This window comes from Amblyraja radiata, chromosome 2 (genome assembly GCF_010909765.2).
Source record: "Amblyraja radiata isolate CabotCenter1 chromosome 2, sAmbRad1.1.pri, whole genome shotgun sequence".
NCBI lineage: Eukaryota > Metazoa > Chordata > Chondrichthyes > Rajiformes > Rajidae > Amblyraja > Amblyraja radiata.
The window spans coordinates 148,739,719-148,762,870 of NC_045957.1; the positions used below are offsets into that span (position 1 = coordinate 148,739,719).

The window sequence follows — 23,152 nt, forward strand, 5'->3', positions numbered from 1 at the left end:
GTCCCCTTTGTTCAACTGCAACAGTGACACCGGATTTAACCTTCGCCCTCTCATTTGCTGCACCCATCCCTAATTTCCTTCGAGCCTGCACCGCCATTCAATATGATCATGGCTGATCATCCAACTCAATATACTGTACCTGCCTTCTCTCCATACCCCCTGATCCCCTTAGCCACAAGGGCCACATCTAACTCCCTCTTAAATATAGCCAATGAACTGGCTTCAACTACATTCTGTAGCAGAGAATTCCACAGATTCACCACTCTCTGTGTGAAAAATGTTTTTCTCATCTCGGTCCTAAAAGACTTCCCCCTTATCCTTAAACTGTGACCCCTTTTTCTGGACTTCCCCAACATCGGGAACAATCTTCCTGCATCTAGCCTGTCCAACCCCGTAAGGATTTTGTAAGTTTCTATAAGATCCCCCCTCAATCTTCTAAATTCTAGCGAGTACAAGCCGAGTCTATCCAGTCTTTCTTCATATGAAAGTCCTGACATCCCAGGAATCAGTCTGGTGAACCTTCTCTGTACTCCCTCTATGGCAAGAATGTCTTTCCTCAGATTAGGAGACCAAAACTGCACGCAATACTCCAGGTGTGGTCTCACCAAGACCCTGTACAACTGCAGTAGAACCTCCCTGCTCCCATACTCAAATCCTTTTGCTATGAATGCTAACATACCATTCGCTTTCTTCACTGCATGCTGCACCTGCATGCCTACTTTCAATTACTGGTGTACCATGACACCCAGGTCTCGTTGCATCTCCCCTTTTCCTAATCGGCCACCTTTCTGCCCTCATTTTACAGCCCTCTGTCGCCCTGCATTGGTCCCATCCCTCTGTCATATTCGTTAAACGAGACCTTTCCTGCACTCTCTTTCCCGTTAACTGCACGCATACGCTTCCACCCGCCCCCTCCCGACTATTTAGTTTAAACCCACCCTGGTAGCACTAGCAAACCTGCCTGCTGGAATGTTGGTCCCCCTCCAGTTAAGGTGCAACCCATCTCTTTTGTACAGGTAACCCCTGCCCTAGAAGTGATGCCAGTAATCTAGAAATCTAAATCCATGCCCCCTGCACCAATTCCTCAGCCACACATTCAACTCCCCTATCTCCCTGTTCCTACCCTCACTAGCCCGAGTTACTCGAAGCAACCCAGAGATAACCACCCTGGAGGTCCTGCTTTTCAGCCTCCTACCCAGTTCTCTATACTTGCATGCAGAACCTCCTTCCTCTTCTTACCCATGTCATTTGTGCCTACATGCACAACTACTTCCGGCTGCTCCCCTTCCCTCTCGAGGATGCCCTGCAGTCAGTTTGTGACAACTTGGACCCTAGCACCAGGGAGGCAACACACTATCCTCAAGTCCCGCCTGTTTCCACAGCATCTCCTGTCCGCACCTCTGACTATGGAGTCACCCACATGTATGTCTCTGCCTGACGTCGGTCTCGCCGGTCGAGCCTCAGCTCCAGGATTCGAGTCACAGACCAATCTGCCACTTGGACTGGAAGTGTTGTCTGCCCCGACTCCACAGGGCTGCGTACTGAGCCCCCTGCTCTACACCATCTACACACATGACTGCACCCCCGCCCACCACAGCAACACCATTGTCAAATTTGCGGATGACACTACGGTGGTGGGACTCATCTCCGGGGGGGGACGAGTACGCCTGCCGGGATGAGGCGGAGCAGCTGACAGTGTGGTGTGGAGAAAATAACCTGCTCCTCAACACCTTAAAGACAAAGGAAATAATAATAGACTTCAGGAAGAATAAAACGGACATGGTACCATTAATTATCAGAGGGGACTGTGTGGAGAGGGTGGCGGATTTCCGCTTCCTGGGAATCCATATTGAGGAGGACCTGACGTGGAGCGTGAACACCTCTGTGCTGCTGAAAAAGGTCCAGCAGAGACTGCACTTCCTGAGGGTGCTCAGGAAGAATAACATCACTCAGAGACTGCTGCTGTCCTTTTATCGGTGCTCCATTGAGAGCATCCTAACATACTGTGTATGCGTATGGTACACCAGCTGCACAGCGGTTCAGAGGAAAGCGCTCCAGAGGGCCATTGACAACGCCCAGAGGATTGTCGACTGCCCTCTCCTTACCTTGGAGGATTTACACAGTTCCTGCTGCATCAAAAAATCCCAGAGTATTATAAAGGACATTTCCCACCCCGGACACTCCCTGTTTGAACTGTTGCCGTCAGGCAGACGGTACAGATCTACAAGGACAAGGACAAACAGACTTAAAAACAGTTTTTACCCCACTGCTATAAAGGCACTAAATGTAGCCGCCAAGGAACGCAGGGGCGATACATACTATGGGACTGTGGTACACTGTGAAATCCACAGAAGGATGTAGGGCTGGGTGTTTATGCGTGCTATTTTCATCATATTTATTTTAGTTGTTTATCTTTTTTAATATTTTACCTTGTATGTATCGTTAGCTTTTAGAAATGTTTGAATGGTGCACTGACTGGCTGACATTTTTAAATTTTGTTGTACATGGTTCATGTTACAATGACAATAAAGAAACTATTCTATATTCTATCCAAGAGAGTGTACCTGTTTTCAAGAGGTACATCCACTGAGGTCTCCTGCACTCGCTTCATCCCCTTCCTTGCTGTGTCTAACCGTCACACCTCCTGTACTCCAGGAGTGATGACCTGACTGTAGGTCCTGTCCAAGAAGCTTTCGTTTGCCCGGGTTGTCTGCAGGTCATCCAGCTGCTGCTCCACTTCCTTAACTTGGTCGTTGAGGAGGTGCAACTGGACACAGTTCCTGCAGGTGTAGTGGTCAGTGACACCAACCATGCCCCTGACTTCCCACATCCTGCAAGAAACACACTGCCACAACATTCCTGCCATCACTGCAATAAGCCATGTACACTAACTGGAGCCCCTTCGGCCAGTTAAGTCTGTGCGGGCATTTTGAAAGAATAACCCAATTAGAAACACTCTTCTGCTCTTTCACGATCATTATCTTTTTTTGCACTTTCGAGTCTTATCCAATTCCCTTTTGAAAGATCCAATAGCACCAGCTTTCACCAACTTTTTTGGCTGCCTGTTTTAAGTGAAGGCGTCACAAAACAACAATCCTTCAGATCTTGTGTCTTGGGTTAGCTGAGTTAGTCGGAATGTTAGCTTTGTTCCTCTGCACTGCACTCAGGCGGAGGCACTAACGCTGCTTTGTTGCAATCATTGACTGATGGATGACATGCTTGAACTATGGTCCTGGCTGCTGGTTCCAGAGTTCCAGACAACATTCAAAATATAATGCTTTATGAAGGAAGAGGCGATAGGTCTTTCCGATATCCAGATTGACATTCCTCCCACACTTTACATCGCCAGCTGCGGTGATCAATTTGTTATTATCTCAAGGGTGCCTGTCAGATGTTGCTGGCACAGAATGGATGCTGCGATGTGGAGTACAGGCTCAGGCGTAAACATTGAAACCCTTACACTATTCTTAAATAAACTGTTCTTCTGCAGTTGTATAGGGCTCTGGTGAAACCACATCTGGAGCAGTGTGTACAGTCTCCTAATTTGAGGAAGGACATCCTTGTGATTGAGGCAGTGCAGCGTAGGTTCACGAGATTGATCCCTGGGATGGCGGGATTGTCATATGAGGAAAGATTGAAAAGACTAGGCTTGTATTCACTGGGGGGGGGGGGGATCTTATAGAAACATATAAAATTATAAAAGGACTGGACAAGCTAGATGCAGGAAAAAATTTCCCAATGTTGGGCGAGTCCAGAACCAGGGGCCAAAGTCTTAGAATAAAGGGGAGGTCATTTAAGACTGAGGTGAGAAAAAAAATTTTCACCCAGAGAGTTGCGAATGTATGGAATTCCCTGCCACAGAGGGCAGTGGAGGCCAAGTCACTGGATGGATTTAAGAGAGAGTTAGATAGAGCTCTAGGGGCTAGTGGAGTCAAGGGATATGGGGAGAAGGCAGGCACGGGTTATTGATAGGGGACGATCAGCCATGATCACAATGAATGGCGGTGCTGGCTCAAAGGGCCAAATGGCCTCCTCCTGCACCTATTTTCTATGTTTCTATGTTACTATAATGTTCATGGTGATTCGTATCTTAATTCCATCCACTAGCCTTGGTTCAGGGAACCTGAATGGTTGAACCTAACAAAAAAAAGTTCAATTTAATTTTGAAACTTTCAATGGACTCAAATGCCATAAGTTGGAGGGTTAAGTTTCAGATTTCAACTCACTGTCAGGATATGCTTCCTCACAGTCTCAGTCTAATTTTAAGGTCATGCACTCAACTAAGAATATAGGCTCCGCGACCAGAGAATAACAATTAATGAATGAATAAGTGAATGAAAGAATATACTTTATTGTCACATGTGACAAGTCATGCGATATTCTTAGTTTCTTTCCATCATCACCTGCACTTTAATTATCTGAAACACTTTAATTTGATCATCTATGCTTGATGTAACGCAAATTTAGTTAACTTGCTGTATAATCAATATAACCCAAACAACTTCAATATATTTAAATGATTTGCTGGATGGTACATCAATGCAAGAGTTATTTATCTATAACCGAGAGAAAAAAGACAAAGAATCTGCATTTTTGCATCATCAGTTTTCAAGTGTACATTCTAATGGTAGCAGTCCAGGTGAAACAAGTTCAGCTGTAACTACACTCCCTCCTCATCTTGTCAATGCTGGTAAATGTGTTCAATTGAGCACGAGATTATCTGGGCAATCAACATGTGCCTTCGTATACTGGTTCAAGTAACTCACTTCAGCAGAAGGCAACATTAAAATCAACACAGCCCTGGATCCCTGGTTCCTAATCCCTTCCTTGCCATGCACTTGGTTCTACCTCTCATATTTTCTAGAAATCCACCTGCTTTTGTTTTCATGCTCCCCTGAAACCTATTTCCCACACTCCCTTCAACATACCAAGTTATTATTCCATTGTATAATGTAGCATCTAAAATCAGTGAATAAAAAGCATGTTGGAATATTGATATGTATCTCATAGTCTGGATAGTTTACTAGGCTGGCACCAACATTCCAAGCAGGCTGGATTAATGTGGTTTAATGTATTATGATCCTATTATATTCTGGTACAGACAATGTGTTTAACCCATGTCAACCGGGTGGTTGAAGGAAAATGTCACCAATAATCTTTTGACATTCTTTTTTGATATTTTCTATATCACCAATTCAAATCAAGTATTTTCTGGAAATGTATTATCTGTTCTGTATCACTAAATGGACTAGACTGTAATAACAGCACGTCAAGCTTTGTCTTCTGAATTATGTTCCATTGAAGTTAATGCAATTGAATTATGAATATAACATGTCATTGTTAAAGGTTATATTTTACTTTTAAATTGAGCATTTAGAACCAGGAACGAACTTCTAGCCATGCATCTTGTGATAAATGAATGACAGAGACAAGTTACAGCAGCAGACACACCGTGTGGTTCATGGTGAAGTGGAAATTTTCCTTGTGTGCAATGGGAGAAATATGGACGATTTAGCCAACTTGACATTGTTTTCATCCACACGGAGTCAGTCCAGATTTTGTGAGAATAGTTCATTGTATCTACAAGGTACAAATTAGCATTGTTGTGGAACACTCCCCACTTGCCGAGATCAGAGCAGCGGCAATAATACTTGGGAAGCCCGGCACCATCTAGCATGAAGCAGTCTGCTTGATGGCACCCCATCAACCACTAAACATTTGTTGCTTCTGCCACCAACTCAAAATAGCTGCAGTGTGCACTAAACCCACTGCAGTTATTTACTTCAGCTACCCTGACAGCACCTCCCAGACTATGCACCACCAAGAAGGATGCGGGGAGCAGGCTCCCAGGTTTTCTGCCCAATATCCATCAACCAACATTACCTACTTCAGATTCACCCTCCAAGTCACCACAATCCTGACTTGGAAATATATAATGCCCTTCATCATTGCTGATGTAAATCCTGGACTTCCCTGTCCAACCACACTGCAGAAGTACCTTGATCAGAAGACTGCAGCAGTCAAGAAGGTATCTCACCACCGTGTTTTGAGGGAAATTAATGATAGGCTCTAAATACTGGCCTGCCAGTGACCACAATGTCACAAAAATAAATTCAATACAAAATCACAGTGGCATCCTAAACCCAATGCATCAGAGTTCTCAATCTCACCAACAAAAGAAACAAACTAAAACAATATATCACTTGCGCATAGTCGCCTGTAATCATCCCACCAGCCCAGCTTTTGTTACAGAGATGTGCCAACAGGAGATGAGACTGTGTGGTCTTTAGGATGAGGCTGTATTTTTCCTCTCAGGTGGAAGCAGGCCATGGCATGGCAGGGAGGTTCTACTGCAGTTGTACAGGGTCTTGGTGAGACCACACCTGGAGTATTGTGTACAGTTTTGGTCTCCTAATCTGAGGAAAGACATTCTTGCCATAGAGGGAGTACAGAGAAGGTTCACCAGACTGATTCCTGGGATGTCAGGACTTTCATATGAAGAAAGACTGGATGGACTCGGCTTGTACTCTCTAGAATTTAGAAGATTGAGGGGGGATTTTATAGAAACGTACAAAATTCTTACGGGGTTGGACAGGCTAGATGCAGGAAGATTGTTCCCGATGTTGGGGAAGTCCAGAACAAGGGGTCACAGTTTAAGGATAAGGGGGAAATCTTTTAGGACCGAGATGAGAAAAACATTTTTCACACAGAGAGTGGTGAATCTCTGGAATTCTCTGCCACAGAAGGTAGTTGAGGCCAGTTCATTGGCTATATTTAAGAAGAAGTTAGATGTGGCCCTTGTGGCTAAAAGGATCAGGGGGTATGGACAGAACCATATAACCATATAACAATTACAGCACGGAAACAGGCCATCTCGACCCTTCTAGTCCATGCCGAACACATAATCTCCCCTAGTCCCATATACCTGCGCTCAGACCATAACCCGCCATTCCTTTCCCATCCATATAACTATCCAATTTATTTTTAAATGATAAAAACGAACCTGCCTCCACCACCTTCACTGGAAGCTCATTCCACACAGCTACCACTCTCTGAGTAAAGAAGTTCCCCCTCATGTTACCCCTAAACTTCAGTCCCTTAATTCTCAAGTCATGTCCCCTTGTTTGAATCTTCCCTACTCTCAGTGGAAAAAGCTTTTCCACGTCAACTCTGTCTATCCCTCTCATCATTTTAAAAACCTCTATCAAGTCCCCCCTTAACCTTCTGCGCTCCAAAGAATAAAGCCCTAACTTGTTCAACAGAACTAACTTTATTCAAAGAATAAAGCCCTAACTTGTTCAACAGAAGGCAGGTACAGGATACTGAATTGGATGATCAGCCATGATCATATTGAATGGCGGTGCAGGCTCGAAGAGCCGAATGGCCTACTCCTGCACCTATTTTCTATGTTTCTATTATTTGTCCTACAGGTTCAGGTTCTCCTGGTTGCTGGCCTTTTTTCCCCAACCATCACTAAAACAGATAATCTAAGTACAGTGTTACTTTTTGTCGGGTCTTGCCCTGTGCCAAGAGGCTGTTGTATTTGTCTACAGTAAAATGAAACAACACTTCAATAGCTATGAAACATTTAGGGCATTGCAGGATAGTGAAAGGCATTGCGGGGAAATCTGTTCCAAAATGATCATTTTAATACAAAATAGACAACCAGAGAATGAAAGAATAATAAAGTTACTTTGTGGTGATCTTTGGATCACTTTCTTTCAAACACATCCTTTTTCACAAATTATTTCCTGCCTGGCAATTGAGAAAGCAATTATAAAATTAGCATCCTTGGTAACCCACAAAATATTCTTGGACTAAGAATCTTAGTGGCGGTGCTGTTATACGGCTGCGGCTCGCCTGCAGTCTGTCTGTTTTTACTTTTTTGTGTTGTTTTTTTTGTCTAGTTTAGTAATTTTTTTGGTTATTAGGTGGTGTTATGTGTGTGGGGGGGGGGGGGGGGGTGAAACAGGGCTTTCTGTCTCTCCCTTCGGGTGAATGCGACTTTTTTGTCATATCCCCCTTCTCTTCCCCCGTCTGCGCTGAGGCCTAATGGCGGAGCTGGCGGCCTCCAACCTGCGACCGACCTCGAGGGTCCGGAGGTAGAGCCAGCCAGGACTCACCAACGCGAGGCTGGCCGTCTTCGAGCTGTGGCGACGTCCGGGTAGCGGCACGACTCGGCGCTCCGGTGAGGGCGGACGGCGCGGGGCTGAGACACTCCCGTGCGGGCGGCACGGCTACCGGCTGGAAGGCGCTCCCGTGTGAGCGGCCTGGGTCCCGGCTGGAAAGCGCTCCCGTGTGAGCAGCCCGGTGCGGGGCTGAGACGCTGCCGTGTGGGTGGCCTGGCTACCGGCTGGAAGGCGCTCCGGTGAGGGCGGACCGGCTCCCGGCTGGAAGGCGCTCCCGTGGGGGCAGCCCGGCGCGGGGCTGAGACGCTGCCGTGTGGGCGGCCCGGTGCGGGGCAGGGACGGTGCTCCGGCGGCTGAGGCGGCGTTCTGGCGGCGGCGACCTGGATCCGGGGCTCGGCCGCGGGCCAGTGGATGACAATGTCGGGAGCTCGCAGGTCACAGGCTGGTGCCTGTTTTCCGGAGCTCCCGTTGCAACAGCTGCGTTCGCTGGACTGGAGGGCGGCAGCTTCGACCACCCCCGGGCCGCGGAGCTTGAACCGCGGGACTGATACCATCGCCCGGTGGGGTATCGCCTCGGCGCAGAGGGAGAAGAGGAGGGAAGAGACAGTAACTCTAAGACTTTTGCCTCCATCACAGTGAGGAGGTGTTTGGTGAACTCACTGTGGTGGATGTTAATTTGTGTTTATTGTGTGTTGTTATTATTACATGTATGGCTGCAGGCAACAGCATTTCGTTCAGACCGAAAGGTCTGAATGACAATAAAGGAAATCTAATCTAATCTAATCTTATGGGAAAATAAACAATTATTTGACATTTCATAAATTCTTGGTGAAGCTAATTGGCCACAGACTATTAAGCATCTGACAATTATCTACAATAACTCATTTTAGTTGTCCAAATAATCTTCAAGAATACATAATGATGAACTTGAGTGATTAGTATAATCTTGTACCACATGTTAGAGTTACAATGTGCAAGCTTTATTTTATGATGTGATTTGTTGATGTTACAATGCATTTTAATTTGGATTGGGAAAACATCTGTTAACATTTCTCCTGCACACTTCACTGTAAAAAGTAAAGGGTTTTCAATTAATTCTCCATGGAATCACTGGTGAAATAGTGTTGTCTGCAATATATTATTTCATTTTCTGGTTGTTTGCATGCACTGGATTAACTCCTTCCATGTTGGTTTGACAAACGGAGAGAGGGCCATAGCAAATGTATAACAATGGAAGTTGTTGCAATATTCCCTGCAGTCAAGTTCCAAGGAATCTAACATTACAATTGAGCTGTTCGTTCATCTGAAGAATCCACCTGCCTCCATTAACCACGCCTTTACAACATTCCCCCAAAGTAACTCCACAAAGGTAACATTTGCAGTTAAGTGCAGAAAATGCTGGAAAGACTCAGCAAGTCAAACATCATCTGTGAAAAGAGTTAATGTTTCAGGTAAAGACAGACACAAAATGCTGGAGTAGCTCAGTGGGACAGGCAGCATCTCTGGATAGAAGGAATGGGTGACGTTTCGGGTCGAGACCCTTCTTCAGACTCTTGACCCGAAACGTCATCCATTCCTTCTATCCAGACATGCTGCCTGTCCAGCATTTTACTCCAGAATTTTGTATCTATCTTCAGTGTAAACCAGCATCTGCAGTTCCTTCCTACGCATATTGTTTCAGGTGAATGGCATTTCAACAGTCAATAGTCAAATGGTTCAAATGAAATACCCTTGATCTGAAATAACAATAACTCTATTTCTCTCTTCACAGATGTTGTCTGACCTGCTGGGTATATGTGGCATCTTCTGCCTTTATCTCAGATTACCAGCATTTGCATGTTTTGTATTTAAGGTATCATGTGCTGTACTTTACGGAAATTATGCAACAGAAGGCAAGTTATGACAGCACATTTTTGTTCATGATTACAATTAAATGAATCTTTCCGTTGACTCTATCACAGTGAAACGTGTGTGTGTGTGTGTGTGTGTGTGTGTGTGTGTGTGTGTGTGTGTGTGTGTGAGAGAGAGTGTTTGAAATCCCTGCAAAATCATGATGAAATATATTAATATTTCACATCTCTGAAGATCTTTCCTGGTCCGAGAACACTGATGCTATTATTAAGAAAGCTCATCAGCGCCGCTACTTCCTGAGAAGATTACAGAGAGTCGGTTTGTCAAGTAGGACTCTCTCGAACATAAACAAGTGCACAGTAGAGAGCATGCTGACCGGTTGCATCGTGGCTTGGTTCGGCAACTTGAACGCCCTGGAGAGGAAAAGACTACAAAAAGTAGCAAACACTGCCCAGTCCATCATCGGCTCTGATCTCCCTTCCATCGAGGGAATCTAACGCAGTCGCTGCCTCAAAAAGGCTGGCAGTATCATCAAGGACCCACACCATCCTGGCCACACACTCATCTCCCTGCTACCTTCAGGTAGAAGGTACAGGAGCCTGAAGACTGCAACAACCAGGTTCAGGAATAGCTACTTCCCCACAGCCATCAGGCTATTAAACTTGGCTCGGACATAACTCTGATTATTAATAGCCCATTATCTGTTATTTGCACTTTATCAGTTTATTTATTCATGCGTGTATATATTTATATAATGGTATATGGAAACACTGATCTGTTTTGTAGTAAATGCCTACTGTGTTCTGTTGTGCTAAAGCAAAGCAAGAATTTCATTGTCCTATCAGGGACACTTGACAATAAACTCTCTTGGGGATACTACTCTTGGGATACTGTGGGTATTGGTAGCACATTTACCTCTTGAACTATCCTATAGTGGGTTCAAATCCTATTCCAGCAAAATAAATCTAGGCTGATAATCAAGTGAAAAACAAAGGGAGTGTGAAATCGAGAAGGCTTATTTGTTCTTTCAAGTGTACGTTAAAGAGACTTTGGAAAAGAAAGGAGATTTATTCCCATTGTCTGAAATAATAGACACCTCAACCAGCATCACAAAAACTGACTATCAGTCACGGGTAACTTGTTGAAACAAGGAACTACAGATGGTGCTTTACACAAACGGGCACAGAGTGCTGGAGTAACTCAGTGGCTCAGGTAGCATCTGTGGAGACCATGGATAGGTGCGTTTTCAGGTCGGGAGAAGACTCACAACCTGAAACGACATCTATCCAGTTCTTCAGAGATGCTGCCAGAGTTGCTGTTACTCCAGTACTATGTATACTTTTATTACTACCTTGTTCTTTATAGGAGCTTGGCTGCTTGGCTTCCCACATTAGAATTTACCACATTAAAAAAACATAATTGGATATAAATTATTTAGGGATAGACTAAAGTTGTGAAAGGTGCTAAATAAATGCAAGTCTCTCTTTGTTCCTGATCGGCCTCATCTTTTCTCCTAATAGAGCTGCCAGCCATCCAACACTATGGGATGGGAAATCCTGCAGGGCAGAGGTGCAGGCACAACCCAGGGGTAAAATAAAAGCAACACAAAAAATCATTGACTCCCAAGTTTTTCTTTTCTAGTTGTGAAAATATTGGTGCTGGGGGACAAGTTAGCTAAGAACCAAGAACAATAATAAGGTAGTACAGAATCTATTCACTTTGCAATGGCCATTTGGCAGTAAGGCCAGTGATATTATTATGTGGTAGGATTCGTTTCAGCAATGATATCCTGGAAAATGCATAGCTGGAGTTGGCAACCCCATACCTTAGCACTGCCATCAATGTCAGTGGTCATAAATGATAGGAGCAGAATTAGGCCAGTTGGCCCATCAAGTCTACTCTGCCATTCAATCATGGTCGATCTATCTCTCCCTCTCAGCCCCATTCTCCTGCCTTCCCCCCATAACCCCTGACACCCATACTGATCAAGAATCTATTTATCTCTGCCTTAAAAATATCAATTGACTTGGCCTCCACACCCTTCCATGGCAATGAATTCCACATTATGGAATATGGTGCTATGCAATTTGACATTGGTGAATCAGTTAAGTACATGTGGCACAGGCTTTTTGCCTGTCATTTCTTGGATGCTTGTATACTGGCTAACTTTAGCAAATTATAATAAAGTGAAGTTAGGTATATTAACAGCACAACATGCCACAGAAGTAATGAGGTGAAAAGAGCAATGTTTTTACAGACAATTGTAATAAATGTTGGAAACCTATATGAAGAAAGCAAGAGTCATAGAGTCATAGAGTGATACAGTGTGGAACAGGCCCTTCGGCCCAACTTGCCCACAACGGCCAACATGTCCCAGCTACACTAGTCCCACCTGCCTGTGTTTGGTCCATATCCCTCCAAACCTGTCCTATCCATGTACCTGTCTAACTGTTTCTTAAACATTGGACTAGTTTATCATCAAGTTCACCGACGACACCACTGTTGTGGGACGTATCACTGATGGGGACGAGTCAGAGTATAGAAGTGAGATCGACCGATTGACCAAATGATGCCAGCACAATAACCTGGCCCTCAACACCAGCAAAACCAAGGAACTGATGGTGGACTTTGGAAGGGGTAGGATGGGGACCCACAGTCCCGTTTATATCAACGGGTCGATGGTGGAAATGGTCAAGAGCTTCAAATTCCTGGGCGTGCATATTTCTGAAGATCTTTCCTGGTCTGAGAACACTGATGCAATTATAAAGAAAGCACATCAGCGCCTCTACTTCCTGAGAAGATTACGGAGAGTCAGTATGTCAAGGAGGACCCTCGAACTTCTACAGGTGCACAGTAGAGCGTGTTGTGTCCTGCAGTCACCACTAGAGGGCTCTGTCTCGAAATGAATGTTTCCTCAGGGAGGGTCCCGGGGGGGATCTGCAGGTCTTTAGCGGCAACCATGTTGGCTTGAAATAAATACACTTCGGGTTCTGTACACCAAGGGTCGTTTGTGAGTTATTTAGCCCTTGAATGCAACATCTGGCAATGAGGATGGCTGGTTTAACCCTCGCTGCCCCATCTCCATGCTTGGAAACTCCAGGAGAGCCTCCGGCACCATGGATACGCTGGTATGAAAGTTTCAAGACATACCTGATCGCAAGTGGCCTGGATGGCGCGGCCATTTTGGACATTCGCCGCCGAGCGATTCTGCTGCATTGCCTGGGAACGGAGGGACAGCGAATCTTCGCGCAGCTCGATAGTGCTGCAACGAGTGAGTACAGTACTGCTGTTAATGCACTGGGCAAATATTTCGTCCCAATGACCAGTGTGCTGATCATAAGATACCGATTACGCCAACGGTCACAGGGACAGGGCGAACCAGTGAAGCAATTTACTTCTGCATTGATAGAACTGGCTACAAAGTGCAATTTTGGAGCACTGACTGATCAGCAGTTTTGGAGCACAGACTGATGGACAGAGACCAGGTGATCAAAAAGACTTCTGTCCCGCAGATTAGAGAGCGCCTTCTCATGGAGGATAATGCTCTCACACTCGAAAAGGCACAAGCGTTAACTGTGCAAATTGAAAGTGCGATGCATAACGCCGAGGTGCTCAAACAACAGCCGATGGCATGTTCTGAGGGAGCAGTTAGTCCTGCATCCCATCAGATGAACACAGCATCAGTGCAGGGGAATCAAAACACAATTGCTCAAACAAGCAGTGTCCGAATTGTGGCTGGACACAAGCTCCTGGGGAATGTCCAGTGTACGGTAAACGATGCAACGAGTGATCAAAGCTGAATCACTTCGAGAAAGTCTGCCGGTCATCGAAGGAGAAGGTGTCATCTGTCCGCCATGTAGACAATGGTGTAGGATGTATATGTAGGATGTACCATGTAGACAATGGTGGACAGGATGTATATTCCATTAAGGACAGGGCTGACCAGGATGTTCGGTCAACAGGGACTTTCAAAGACTGCATGGTGGAGATCACTGGGACCTCGGTATGGCTTCTCATATATGTGGGGGCGAAGGTTTCTATTTTGAGCGTCGACCTCTACAAAAGGTATTTTTCAGACTACCCACTTGCTCCCCTGAGGGACACTCTTCACGCTTATGATGGTTCAACCATACCCACGAGAGGACTAGTGACCGTTCCTGTCTGCTACAATGGAGTTAAGCTCGATAGCTTCACAGTCTACATCGCAGAAGGAAAGAGTCTGATGGGAGTCAATTTGTTTGATCAACTAGGGTTCAAGCTTCAGGATTCAACCGGAATGAACATTAATGTGATCAGTGACGTGGACTATGGGCAGAAGTACCCCTCTCTTGTCTCGGGTTTTGGGATAGTTAAAGGGTACTGCCACGCACCTCATGTAGACACATCAGTCCGGCCGGTTTCACAACGCCTACTGCGTCTACCGTTTTCCATTCGTGCGGAAGTCTCAACGGAACTACTCGAAAAGGATGGTATCATTCAGCGCATCGATTCATCCCCTTGGATATCGAATTTGGTCATCGCACGACGCAAGAACGGTGAACTCAGGCCGTGCATCGATTTCAAATCGGTCAACAAAGCCACCATTCCGGACAAATACCCTCTGCCAACAGTACAAGAGCTGGCTGCGTCGTTCCATGGTTCAATGGACGGATGAGAAGGACTTCGCGTTCAACACGCTGAAAGACAAAATAGCATCTCCGCCTGTTCTCGCACACTTCGACCCAAGTGCGGAAACGTACGTCACAACAGATGCTTCCTATATAGCGATCAGAGCAGTGTTCTCGCAGAGTATCGATGGAAGCGAACGACCGACCGCATTCGCGTCCCGTCCCTTGATTACAACCGAACACAAGTACTCCACCGGGGAACGTGAAGCATTAGCGTGCATATACACGTGTGAACACTGGCTCGTATACCTATACGGGAGACCATTCACTCTCCGTACAGATCACCAAGCACTAACTACGTTGTTGGACACATCAGACTCAGGACACCGTCCACTCAGGACACCGTCCGCTCAGGATCTACAGATGGTCCGATCGCCTTCACCAATACAACTGCAAAGTAGAATATCTTGCAGGTTCAAGCAATCGCATCGCAGCCATGCTCAGTCGGGTCCCGACGGTGGCACCCGCAAGCACACGTGACAGCGATGCTTCAAGTGACATCGACGAATACGTTCTTGCGGTGATTTTGCACGCGATGGCGAATCTCGTGACGCTGGGAGAGCTGAAAGCAGAGTTGACAGCTGACGGCACACTGCAAATCGTCTGCCAGTATCTCAGGACAGACTGGCCTAAGGAGATAGCAGAGGACTTGGTTCCATACCACTGGGTACGCCACAAACTGGCAGTGTTTGACGATACACGCGTAATGTGCGGAACTCGAGTGATTATACCCAAATCACTGCAACACCGCGTGTTACAACTGGCACACGAAGGACACCCGGGCATTGTTAAGATGAAACAACGGTGTCGCGAGGCAGTATGGTGGCCAGCAGTAGATCGTCGCGTAGAAGATTTCGTTAAATATTGTGAAGCATGCACAATTAGTGATAAAGCAACAAAGCCACGTCCTGCCCCTCTTCAGCCAATCCCATGGCCGGACAAACCATGGAGGCACTTGCAAGTCGACATCTCCGGAGAGGTGCAAGCTGCATCAAGAAGCTAGCGGCTTCTACTTGTTGTACACGATCCCCACAGCAAGTGGCCTGGGATCGCAACTACTTCCTCAGTCACGACAAGCTCGATCATCGCGATTCTCGAAAAGCGGTTCACTAAGTGGGGACTGACAGAGGTCATAATGACTGACAACGGCCCTCAGTTCATATCTGAACAGTTCTCCATATTCCTCGCGAGCGACGACATTCAACATCAGCGGACGTCGAGATACAACCCCCAATCGAATGGCGGGGTTGTGTGATTCAATCGCGTGATCAAGGAATGCATAAAAGCGAGCATGTCGGAGGGGAAAACTTCGAACAGTCAATCCATATTCTCCTCAGATCCTACAGATCCACACCACACACGTTGACTGGGAAAACGGCAGCAGAGCTGATGGTAGGGCGAAACCTGCGAACAAAACTGAATGCTCTTCAGCCATCATCGCACCCAAACCCAGACACAAAAGCGAGGGCGGAAATGATAGCACACAGCCAAGCGAAAGGGAAAGCGTACTGTGATGCCAAACGCAGAGTACGAGCGCCGCGGTTCAAGGTCGGCGGCTGGGTACGACAGGCAGCATAAACTCACAAGCGCACACTCCAAGCCGATACAGATTAAACGGAGATTCGGCGAGAACGCGTACCTCCTCCAAGATGACACCAGATGGAACGCGAGGCGTCTCATTACAAGTAGACAGGGACAGGAAGAATACAAATTGGACACTTTTCCTTACCATCGAGGGGATCTACCACAGTCGCTGCCTCAAAAAGGCTGGCAGCATCATCAAGGACCCACACCATCCAGGCCACACATTCATCTCCCCGCTACCTAGAAGGTACAGGAGCCTAAAATTTGCAACAGCCAGGTTCAGGAATAGCTACTTCCCCACAGCCATCAGGCTATTGAACTCAACTCAAACAAAAATCTGAACTTTAATAGCCTATTGCACTTTATATGCTTATTTATGTGTGTATATATATTCAATGGTATATGGACACACTGATCTGTATTTATTTATGACTACAATACTCTGTTGTGCTGAAGTAAAGCAAGAATTTCATTGTCCTATCTGGGACACATGACATTAAACTCTTGAATCTTGAATCTTGAATTTAGTCCCAGCCTCAACTACTTCCTCTGACAGCTTGTTTCATAAATCCACCACCCTTTGTGTGAAAACGTTACCCTTCAGATTCCTATCAAATATTTTCCGCTTCACCTTAAACCTATGTCCTCTGGTCCTTAATTCACCTACTCTGGGCAAGAGACTCTGTGCATCTACTCAATCTATTCCTCTCATGATTTTGTACACCTCTATTAGATCACTTCTTATCCTCCTGCGCTCCAGGGAATAGAGACCCAGCCTACTCAACCTCTCCCTATAGCTCACACCCTCTAGCCCTGGCAACATCCTCGTAAATCTTCTCTGTACCCTTTCCAGCTTGACAACATCTTTTCTATAACAAGATGCCCAGAACTGAACACAACAAGTCATAGAGTGGTAATTATCTAGTAACCAGGGAGGATACTAGTATAAGTTCCATCTCAGCTTTGTGTTAACATAGAAACATAGAAAATAGGTGCAGGAGGAGGCCATTTGGCCCTTTGAGCCAGCACCGCCATTCATTGTGATCATGGCTGATCGTCCCCTATCAATAACTCGTGTCTGCCTTCTCCCCATATCCCTTGACTCCACGATCCCCTAGAGCTCTATCTAACTCAATCTTAAATCCATCCAGTGACTTGGCCTCCACTGCCCTCTGTGGCAGGGAATCCCATAAATTCACAACTCTCTGGGTGAAATAGTTTTTTCTCACCTCAGTCTTAAATGACCTCCGCCTTTATTCTAAGACTGTGGCCCCTGGTTCTGGACTCGCCCAACATTGGGAATATTTTTCCTGCATCTAGCTTGTCCAGTCCTTTTATAATTTTATATGTTTCTATAAGATGCCCCCTCATCCTTCTAAACTCCTGTGAATACAAGCCTAGTCTTTTCAATCTTTCCTCATATGACATGTGCCAGGGTATCTTTAATGCTCATTTAAGAATGTTGATGGACCCTCTGATGGTGTGATCTAAAGCCGGGTTTTTCTCCCCGAGCACCATAGCACTGCTCTGGCATGCAGTCAAGACTACTTTTTTAACATTTCAAAGAAACAAATCTAAATGACCAGAAGGTGAAATCTACGAGTCTCATTAAGACTGCACTGGATTGAAAAAGTTATACATAACAAAAAAATAAGGCCAAATTTGTCCAAGTCACTGGATTTGCGGCTCCCTATCTAGTAAAGACAAAGCCCATTGGTCTGGTGGACATTTGAAAGTGGTTACTTCAATTGGGCAGTTGTTTTGCCGAATGTATCTGGGCATCATGACTTCCACCCTGTGTTGACCAAGAGTTCAGCTTATCGATTCTTAGGATGTTGGCATCAGTTAACAAATCCACCGTTTGTTGTCTTTCCTAAAGTTTCCTCAAGAAGGTTGTGGTCAGGTAAATTCTAGCTTGAACAGCTGCTGTTGGAAGGTGAATGGACTCCAACAATGTTATTAGATAGCTTCCTTGATTTGGATAGACACAAAATGCTGGAGTCACTCAGCGGGACAGGCAGCATCTCTGGATAGAAGGAATGGGTGACGTTTCGGGTCGAGACCTTTCTTTTGTTTTTGATTTGGTGCACACAAAAGGAGCAGTAACATATGGCCAAATCAGAAGAGTGTGCGATGTGCCAGGCACCCATATGCCTGTTGACATTGTCTCTTTTGGATGATAGAAGTTGCAGGTATTGGACTTGCTGGGTCTGAAGCTTGGATGGATTAGTGTGATACATCTGTACTCAGTGCATTCTGTGGCCATGGTGCACTTGCAATGGGGAGTATGGTTGCCTAAGGTGGTTTTCAATAGACCACACGCATTATTCTAGATGTACAAAGATAGCATATTAAGACATAAATACAGAGCACTAAGCAATCACAAGAGTAGCAATCCTCTCACCCCCTCCAAATATATTTTCAGACCTCAACTCTGTTGCAATACGAAAATGCCCAGCATAGGATACAGATAGGGTTATGCAGCAGCTCGGTGGCCTTGTAATCTAATACATGTTCCCTGTCAGTATCTGAGAACAGCACCAGCAATCAGCAGGGAATGCATGGGAAACCTCAAGATAGGTATAGCACACAAAACATATTGTTCAGCATCTCATTTGGCGAAAGCTTGCAAAAGACCAAAATGCCTTGCTCTCTCCCCACAAATCTGCCTCAAATATTTTATCTATTTTGTCCCTTATAGGTATGTCTGTCCTAGTCCCTCAGCAATTTCATTCTTCAAAACCTTCTTCTTTATGAGACTGCTCTTAAATCTCTCCTCATTCTCATTGTGAGTCTGAAGTGGATCAATCTCATCTCCAGACCAGAGAACCAGGGTTCATTGAATCTGACATAAGTTCATAAGAGCAGAACTAGGCCATTCGGCCCATCGATTCAACTCTGCCATTCAATCATGGCTGATCTATCTTTCCTTTTCAACCAAATTCTCCTGCCTTCTCTCCGTAACTTTTGACCCCCTTATTAATCAAGAACCTGACACTCTGCCTTAAAAAAACCCCCAATGACTTGGCCTCCACAGCCGAATTGTACAGATTCACCTCCCTCTGTCAAATCGGAATAGAGTTTGGAAAACTCACATGTCCTGAGACATTAGAGTCAAGTTCTCCCACTACACCTGGTTGAGTGAAACACATGTCCCTTGAAGAAGTTGCCGAGAGTGGATCCTATTTAAAGCAATGGGAGGGGATTTTAAAGGTTGCTAGATTAATCAAACTTTCTAAGCTCGCTCACCTTCCAACCGAGCACAGGTAATGAACTGCCCAGAGGGTTATGTATTGTCCAATATAACAGAGTTGTGTCTTATTGCCTACCAAATGCTGTCATTCTCGATCTGAAGGTTCTACCTGAGAGGTTGAAGAGGTTGTTTAATTGCAAATGTGGGTAATAGAGGCCACAAATGACAGAAGATGTTTAATGGCGATCAACCAACACAGATACTGATTGTGGCAATTACTTCTTCTTCACGCAAACCTAAGATGAGAGGGGACAGATGTAAGAGAGACTTCACGGGCATCATTTCCATTCAAAGGATAGTCAGTACCTGGAATAAGCTGCATAGCTATGAAGCGGATGCAATTGTGACTTTCAAAAGACATTTGGACAAATAAATGGAAAGGAAGGGTTTAGAGGAATATAGTCCAAAAGCAGGAAAATGGGACTAGTGTAGAATGACAACTTGGACGGCATGGACAAGTTGGGCTGAAGGGCCTGTTTCCATGCATAAAGAAGGAACTGCATATGCTTGTTTAATTAAAATGACACAAAATGCTGGAGTCACTCAGTTGGTCAGGCAGCATCTCTGGAAAATATGGATAGGTGATGTTTTGTGTCGTGATCCTTCTTCAGACTGATTCTGGGAGGAGGGGGAGGAAAACTGGTAGAGAGGAAGAGCTGGACAAAGCAGGGCAGGTAATAGGTGAACACAGGCATGGGAAGTTGTTGATAGCCAGATGTTTGGACAAATACCAGAGGTGAAGAAAAATAAGGCGTGAGGCTAAAGGATTGAAGAGTTTCGAATAGTGAAGTCAGGGAAAGGAATGTAAGTGGAAGGGGAGGGGGAGGGGAGGGAACCAGGGGGCTGTTGTTGGAGGTTACCTAAAATTGGAGAATTCTATGTTGGAGAATGTTGTTGGGGAATTCAAGGTGCCTATTTCCATGCTCTTTGTCAATATCTGAGCATAGTACCAGGGAATAGCAAGGACTTATAGCACACAACAATATTCTTCAGTCCCTTCAATGACTAAGATCATAAGTAGATCATAAGCGATGAGTAGAATTTAGCCACTCGGTCCATCATCTACTCTGCCATTCAATCGTGGCTGAACTATCTTTCACTCCTAACCCCATTCTCCTGCCTTCTCCCCCACAACTAATGCTAACTCCACGTGTTATACTATCACTTGCTCCTTGCGTGACATTATTTTTAATGTTTGGAACAGTGCCAGGTCTCCTCCTGTGATACCTTCACTTGCTCCTGTCACTTCTGCCACTGTTTCAAGGTCACCATCTTAAAGAACACACACTGGTGTTTTAGTGTCAGCTGATTAGAGCAGCACGCAGCCCTCTGCTGTCTGGACCCACCGGAGGTGGCTGTGATAGGAAGGTGATGTTGAATAATGTCACATAGACCGTGACTGCAACCCAAAGTGGGGTCATCAAGCGCCATTTACAATGCAGCCAAGTTGATTAAAAATGCTTTTAACATTAGTAGTTGTGAGCATGCCGACACTGTCAATTATAAGTTGCAGCTGTAATGTAGTGCTACGGACATGCATAGTCAACACTGAAAGCATTGCAAGGAAATGTGAGGGTGTGACTCAGGCCAGCGGGAGGTTTGCAATAGGGCTACCTGGCAATACGCTGTAGGATACAAGTAGGGCCAATAACCAGGCAAATTGGGAAGGCTTACCTTGGCAGCTTCATTAAGGTGTGCCATCTTCTCTCACATCTCTTCCCTGGTGTTTCAGGTACTGCACGCTGGGTTGGGCCAGACCGCCACTTCCTGCAGGGTATGCTGCTTTGTTGAACTCTGGAGTGGCAAACAGAGCAACCCTCCTCACACCCAAGTCATAAAGCACCCACCTTCACTTCATCACTTATCAAGCAGGGCATCTTTGACCATTGCCCCTCCCAACTGGCCCATGCTGTTTCCTGCCTTGGCATCTAACACACCAGGTTAAAAGCTGCTCCAAACAGACGTCAGAGAGTCTAAGGCAGGCTTCAAATCAATTACAAACGTTTTGAAGGCTGCTACCATATTTGTCCCATTTGTTGCCATTTTAAACTGCTGTGTTTCTTTAAGTGTGGATAACTGGATCAGAGATACAATTACGTCTCCACTTTCCAGCGGCATGAGGTTCTCATTTTACAGTTCTATTGGTAATTTCTACATCCACATTTTTAACTGAAACTACCAAAGTATACTTGCCAATTCTGTTAATTAATTGGTACACCAGTCCACGGTGGCAGGGATGGAGGGGAATGGAAATTGGGGCATAACTTTATGCAAGGGGTTTCCTGATGAATGTGGATATAGGAATTTATAATGAAAGACACTGACACAGAAATGGCTGCAGGCCTGCCTGCGATTTACACCACATTCTAGATGCACACAGCTTGCTTTCCCAGTGATTCTCCAGTGGGCCTGAAGTTGCACTATTCACCAGGGCGCCATTAAACTCCGTGTTGCCTGCCATTGAGCACAAAAGTTCTGCTCTGTGAAGTTTTCCTGCAGTCAGTTTTGCAAGAAAATTCGGAAAGACTTTTGTTAAAAACACTGAATAAACTGCCTCATGCCATTTGCAAAGCTACTGTACCTGTCACTTTGTATTTATAATATCACATAAATAATCGATCACATACTCCTATCCTTACCACCACCCTCCCACTCTCACCTTTTATTTTTCCAGCTGGATCAATGCACAGGCAGCATTCAAGGGGTGAGGAAGTTTCTGATGATTTAACAAAGGTCAGATTGACTAGAATGTTGCCTGGGTTTCAGCAACTAAATTACAGAGAAAGGTTGAACAAGTTAGGTCATTATTCTTTGGAGCGCAGAAGATTAAGGGGGGACTTGATAGAGGTCTTTAAAATGATGAGAGGGATAGACAGAGTTGACGTGGATAAGCTTTTTCCCATTGAGAGTCGGGAAGATTCAAACAAGAGGACATGATTTGAGAATTAAGGGACAGAAGTTTAGGGGTAAGATGAGGGGAAACTTCTTTACTCAGAGAGTGGTAGCTGTGTGGAATGAGCTTCCAGTGGAAGTGGTGGAGGCAGGTTCGATTTTATAATTTAAAAATAAATTGGATAGGTATATGGACGGGAAAGGAATGGAGGGTTATGGTCTGAGTTCAGGTAGATGGGACTAGGTGAGAGTAAGTGTTCGGCACGGACTAGAAGGGTCGAGATGGCCTGTTTCTGTGCTGTAATTGTTATATGGTTATATTTATTTTGTTATTTATTTTGGGCATTGTAAGGGATGTAACGCTGAGGCTCTATAAGGCGCTGGTCAGGCCACATATGGAATACTGTGAGCAATTTTGGGCACCATATCCGAGGAAGGATGTGCTGGCTCTGGAGAGGGTCCTGAGGAAGTCTGCAAGAATAAACCCTTGTAATGAGTAGGTTAACCTATGATGAGCGTTTGTCGACACTGGGCCTGTACTCGCTGGAGTTTAGAAGAATGAGGGGGGGGCCTCATTGAAACAAACAGAATTCTGAAAGGCTTGGATAGAGTGGATGTGGAGAGGATGTTTCCACCAGTGGGAGAGTCTAAGACTAGAGGTCGTAGCCTCAGAATTGAAGGGCGTTCTTTTAGGAAGGAGATGAGGAGGAATTTCTTTAGTCTGAGGGTGGTGAATCTGTGAAATTCTTTGCCACAGAAGGCTGCGAAGACTAAGT

At 45.4% G+C, this 23,152-nt stretch overlaps 1 protein-coding gene across 8 annotated transcripts in view; it reads right to left on the reverse strand.

The window, feature by feature from the left end:
- The window catches only part of ctnnd2 (catenin delta 2), a 1,121,748-nt gene that overhangs the window by 230,061 nt on the left and 868,535 nt on the right, over positions 1-23,152 (reverse strand). For 6 of the 8 annotated variants that reach the window (XM_033017096.1, XM_033017080.1, XM_033017077.1 and 3 more), the window contains one exon: positions 21,159-21,278. The exons of the other annotated variants lie outside the window; for them this stretch is intronic. In XM_033017096.1, the coding sequence (XP_032872987.1) occupies positions 21,159-21,278 (120 nt within the window). The remainder of the gene's footprint in view (positions 1-21,158; positions 21,279-23,152) is intronic. 8 annotated transcript variants of the gene reach the window in all.